Raw genomic sequence first — 6,000 nt, 5'->3', positions numbered from 1 at the left:
CCCTTCTCCTCTTCAAATCAGTAAACATCTTTGCCATCGCTAATAAATTAAAGAAAGTTCAGCAGTTCACATTCATCGGCTGGTTGTGTGTGTGTGTGTTCACGTGTGTGTGTGTGTGTGTGTGTGTGTGTGTGTGTGTTTCAGGGTAGCTAAGTTGTGTAGTTCAGTGGTTCCCAAACTTTTCGGGTCGAGACCCAGAAGAGAGATTGGACGTTTTCCCCCGGGACCCAAACTAGTGAAAACAGCAGATCTACAAGCTCACAACGTGTTGCTTCGTGCTACGTTGTGAGCGTTGTAGATCGGCTGTTTTCACTACTTCCTAGCTCTGGTCTAGAGGGGCTTAGATGCAGAACCAGGAATTCCACTGCCATACGAGGGCTCTTCTTCAGTAAAAAAAATAACCAAACTACTTCGATACTCACCTAAACAAAGGCAGTTTTGCGTTGTGGAAGGTCTATTCTCCGTCGTGGGAAACCTCTCAGCACCCCACGCAGTTGAGTATTGTTATTTCCGGGTTGCGTCTGTGGCGGTCTTGGTTGGATGCATTTTATTTCATGCAAAAAATAGTGTATTTTACAGAGTGGGTGGGGTGCTGAGAGGTTTTCCACCACAGAGAATAGACTCAAGGGCTTTGCATACAGGCGTGATTTTCCAAAATTGCGTTTCTTCAGTTTTCTGCATGATTAAAACGCATTGGATTTGGTGTGCAAGGCTGTGCAGAATCCGCACTGCGGATCCAAAAAGGAGTCATAAAAGGAGTGCTGAGTTTTTACCGCATGCGACAAGACGCGCAAATCGAACTGAAAAACGCACTGCCGCAGCCACCTGCCGCATGACAAAACCGGAGCCGGTGTGCATGAGGTCATAGAGAATCATTGTTTTCTTTAAAAAAAAATGAAATCGTCATTTTTTTCTGTGCAAAACAAAATGTGTCTGTGTGCAAAGCCCTTTAGCGAAGTAGTTTTGTTTATTTTGACTGAAGAAGAGCCCTCGTAGGACAGTGGAAGTCCAGGTCCTGTATCTGAGCCTCGCTATAACGCTCAGGACCAGAGCTAACTACTTCCCACGAATGGGTCCCCTGGAAGCCAGCGTTTGGGGAACCAGTGGTGTGGTTTCACATTGGGTCATTGTTCAGGGCCTTCCTCAGCAGCTCCAGGTCCCTGCGGGACTGGCCCGGGGACGGTGGGCAGCCGTAGGCCTCCAGGCCCAGGGGGAGATAGCGCTCCTGCAGCCCCAGGACCTGCTCCTCCTGGCCGGCCTGGAGGGACACCCAGGGAGGGGGGGGAGCGCCAGCAGCAGCAGCAGCAGCGCCCTGGAACCCCCAGAACGCCAGGGCCTCTGAGGGGGGCACAGAGAAGGAAACATAACAGCAGGGTTCCCACACATTTTTACCAATTCATTTCCAAAAACTTTTCCAAAACTTTTCCAGAATATTTAACCCAATTTCCAGGACTATAGAACAATAATTTAGCTCAATAACAGGTTGCTTACTCCTATGCGCAATGCCTAAAGACAGGTAGTGTATATGCCAGTGGTTCTCAACCTTTTCAGGCAGTGACCTCAGAAATAATCATGTTTTAACTGACGAGCACTAAGAGTTGAGGAATTTTGTATAACATGGTTCTATTGTGAAAATAGCTGATCTACATGCTCAAATGTTCGGAATTTAGATGTCAATCTTAGCCAATCTGGATGGAATATGGAAAAATCCGACAGATCCGTTTTGATCACAAGACTATAAAGATACTGTGTACCGTTTTGCGCGAGTGATAGGCCTACCAAAAAAACGAGTTTAGCTAAAATCTGCCTCCTGGTGGCGCTATAACATGTCAATGTGAGGGGAAAAAAAGGCATATCCAGGGAGTTTCATGTCGGTCGGTACCAGAGATCACAGACGGCCACCACCTTCACAGACAGACGGAAAGAGAGGAAAACCAGGGTTCCCACACATTTTTACCAATTCATTTCCAAAACTTTTACAGAATATTTAACCCAATTTCCAGGACTATATAACAATAATTCAGCTCAATAACAGGTCGCTTACTCCTATGCGCAGTGCCCAAAGACAGGTTGTGTAGTGTTTTCAGGCCGTGCCCCCCAAAATAATCATGTTTTAACTGGGGACCCTGGCACCCTGACGAGCATTAAGAGTTGAGGAATTTTGTATAACACGGTTCTATTGTGAAAATAGCCGATCTACATGCTCACAACGCCTCGCAACGCGAGGCGTTGTGAGCATGTAGATCGGCTATTTTCACAATTTCTGTCTCTAATATTTGACAATTTGGCCCATGTTTAATTTGTCATTTCAGAGGTATTAACAAAATCAATAACCAAAGACAATGCATAGCTATTTTTTCCAGGACCTTCCAAGACCCTTGATCAATTCCAAAACTTTTCCAATACTGGAAAAATATTTTTTCTAATTTCAAAATATTTCCAGGAATTTCATGACCGTGGGAACCCTGGAAAACATAGTCGGCCATGTTGTGGACCAACACAGGCGTTTCAATTTCAACACCTGTGTTGGTCCTAAACATGGCTGGTGTAGGACTTCAAATGAAACCCATGAATTGACAGAAAGACACCAAATAGAGTAGACTGCAGGAGAGGGAGATGCAGTACAGAGCAACAGAAAGGGGTAAAGAGTGATGAATAGAGATAGACCAGTGGATCAGGGAAGGGATCGATCAATAGATATAGATACAGTAGGGACCTCACCAAATATTCAAATATTCAAATATTCGAAAATCAAAGTCACTATTCGACGTTGTTCGCCGAAGCCGAATATTCGCTTATTTTAATTTTTTATTGTTTTCTCTTTAAAAGATATACAGTTTATAAAGCTTGGCGAGATAGTAAGTCATAAGAATGAGTTGTCAATGCCCCTGGTGGATGAATTTGTTAATGCTCTATACCAGGGGTTCTCAAACCTTTTTAGCCCGTGACCCCCAAAATAAACATATTTGAACTGGGGACTGGGGGTCCCCAGTTCAAATATATTTATTTATTCTGACAAGCACTTGGAATTGTAGGTATTACATTTAATGTGACTCGGTTCCACAGATAAATATTGTGAAAATAGCAGAACTACATGCTCACAACGCGAGCATGTAGATCGGCTATTTTCACAATGTTCGCCTCTTGCTTACTTATATTTGACAGTTTGGCCAGTCCTGTCTAATATTCGACTATTCCAGGGGTCGGCAACCCAAAATGTTGAAAGAGCCATATTGGACCAAAAAAAACCCCAAACAAATCTGTCTGGAGCCGCAAAAAATTATAAAAGTCTTATATATCGTCGTTGTCAGGTGGAAACCTTGTATGTCTAATACTTTGTTTTGTATTTAACATTTAAAAAATGAACTAAACTAGTGAAAACAGCTGATCTACAAGCACACAACGCCTCGCACCGCGAGGCGTTGTGAGCTTGTAGATCTGCTGTTTTCACTACTTTTGTGCGTCAGTCTTGTATGATGAAGCAGGGCATTACTTTGCAAAAAAAAAAAACATACAAATTATATTTCCCCCCCCCATCTTTTTCCATTTTCATACATTTTTGAAAAAGCTCCAGGGAGCCACTAGGGTGGCGCTAAAGAGCCGCATGCGGCTCTAGAGCCGCGGGTTGCTGACCCCCGGACTATTCGAATACTTTGAGGTTGAATAATTCGAATACTAAAAGTCACTATTCGTGAATGCCCTAAGATACAGTAGTTAGAGATAGAAGCAGAAGAAGACACTGACCTTTCATATGCAGATCAGCAGCCTTAGCGGTCCCTAAGGAGACCAGGTGTGATGCCACTCCCACCAGGCCGTCTGGACGGCCGCGCGTCGCCATCAACACTATAGACCTGATCACATGACCAGGTCACGTGACAGGAAGTTACAATGAAACATCAGTTCTTTTGTCTCCGTCTCCCTCTTCCCTTTCCTCCTCTAGGCCTGAACGCCAATCTGCGTCACTTTAGATTCGAACCACTCTAACCTTTATTTTTTGCTTTAACTATTGAAAAATAGCAGATATACAAGCTCACAGCGTGGCACCGAGTGCCGTGCTGTGAGCTTGTAGATCTGCTATTTTTTGAAAAATCATGAACATAATGTGCAAGTCTATAAATGTCTTTTAAATCCTTCTTCTAAATCAGTGGTTCTCAGAATTATGTCAAGGACCCCCAAAATTACATGTATTTGGCCACGGAACCCCCATCTCATAATATGTTGTTCCAGGGACCACCCAGAAGCAAATATTTGAGTTACAAATGTTCGTAGCGCACAAAAATAGCAGATATATACAAGATCACAGCACGGCACCGAGTGCCGCACTGTGAGCTTGTATAGACTATTTTTCAATAGTTAAAGCATTATTATCATTATTTTATGTTTTTTTGTGTTCTTTTTTACAGAATAGAAACACATATATATGAAGCTTAATCTTTTTTTATAAAATATTTTCAAAACATTATTATTTTATTTTAGCGTCCGTTTTTCAAGAAAAAGTTGACTATAGCTCCTTTAATAAATCTACTAATGCCCTGAAAATGGAAAAAGCAATGGACGTCACCTCTTAGGTATTCCAGTTGTCAGGTATTGCTCCATCCTGGAGTCCAGCTTTGGGAAGGAGGTTTTCTTGGTGACTTTCCCTGAGCAGGCGTCCACAGTGACCAGGAAGAAGCCGGGCTGGGTGAAGGTCATGGTCACCTCGTTCACCTGGTCACATGATCACACATGGTCAGCAGGGACGCCACCACAGGAACATTTTGTTCTCGGTTATTGTGGCTAAGATAAAGATATTATTAAATACCTCTGTAAACTATGCCTAAACGCTTAAACCTAACCCTATTCCTAATCTTAACCCCAGAAAGATATGCTTAATCCTAAAGTCTAACCTTATTCTCAGTAAAACAAACACAAGAATAACAATCTCTGCTAGTTTCTTTCCGGTGACTCACCAGTTTGATACTGTTTGTAACTTCGGGATGTCAATCGACGATATAAAATCCTTTGTTAGTTAATTTAACTCACAGAGGATGTCTTACTCACAGTGATAAAGGATGTGTTGTCTCTGTTCTGTTGTTCTTTGGGGGAGAGAGACTTGATCTGAGTCTGGAGGTAGGAGTTCCATGGTTCACTGGAGAACACCAACTGACACACACACACACACACACACACACACACACACACACACACACACACACACAAATGATACACCAACACATCAACAACAACATCATTGATTTTTATAATCGACTAAATGGATTAAGGGGAGCACACACTGGACGTGGGTGGCTGCGCAGCGGCGCGTTGCGGTATCAACATGCGTAACCCCAACTGGATGCGGCACACTGCCACACAGCACATCCATTTCCCCCGGTGGGGAGAACCATGAGAGAACATGTTAAACGCGCAGCAATGCTGGAAAAATAGAACAGCGGCGTATCGGCGCGGCAGGCGAGGCGGCAGACCCGTACGTCTGACGCCGCCGGTGTGTGTTAGTTCATTGAAAATAATGGGTCTGTATGTTTTGACAGGCCGCTTCCGCGCCACCTCCGCGTCCGGTGTGTGTTCCCCTTAAGTCTGATGAACCAGTTAACCCCAGGGCTCCACTGGCGGCGTCGCGTTGCTCTGCGTCTTGACGGCGTCATTGACGCCGTCACATTGACGCCCGACCGGCTCCACTGCAGCGCAGCGGCTGCGACTGTGAGGTATTCATTCTATGGCCATATAGCCCATTTCCAAAACAACATGAAAATCACTTTCAAACAGGAATAAAACTATTTGTGACATGAATGTGAACGTATAGAGCACACTATGTTCACAGCAGAGAGCAGCAATGCACATTGACCACTTTGTCATGATTATAGCCTGTTGTACATAATTTTATCAAAGTAGACCGCTGTAATTACATACAAAAATATGCTTGGATTTTTGGGACATCTAGTCACCTTTGTGAATGGATAGCCAACAGCAGAAACACACATATATAGCCTACATTTAAATATA

At 43.8% G+C, this 6,000-nt stretch overlaps 1 protein-coding gene across 3 annotated transcripts in view; it reads right to left on the bottom strand.

The window, feature by feature from the left end:
* Positions 1–149: 149 nt before the first annotated feature.
* LOC308296336 (cell surface hyaluronidase-like) overlaps positions 150–6,000 on the bottom strand; it is a 156,203-nt gene continuing 150,352 nt past the window's right edge. For all 3 annotated transcript variants that reach the window (XM_080739584.1, XM_080739583.1, XM_080739585.1), the window contains 4 exons: positions 5,041–5,142; positions 4,562–4,707; positions 3,745–3,851; positions 150–1,338 (listed from right to left, as the gene is read on the bottom strand). In XM_080739584.1, coding sequence (XP_080595710.1) covers positions 1,115–1,338; positions 3,745–3,851; positions 4,562–4,707; positions 5,041–5,142 — 579 coding nt within the window. In that variant the 3' untranslated portion in view covers positions 150–1,114. The remainder of the gene's footprint in view (positions 1,339–3,744; positions 3,852–4,561; positions 4,708–5,040; positions 5,143–6,000) is intronic.

Source organism: Nannobrachium achirus (genome assembly GCF_963921795.1).
Source record: "Nannobrachium achirus genome assembly, chromosome: 12".
NCBI classification, from domain to species: Eukaryota; Metazoa; Chordata; class Actinopteri; order Myctophiformes; family Myctophidae; genus Nannobrachium; species Nannobrachium achirus.
The sequence above is the reverse complement of the archived record's forward strand: the minus strand, read 5'-3'. Positions and strand labels throughout refer to the sequence as shown.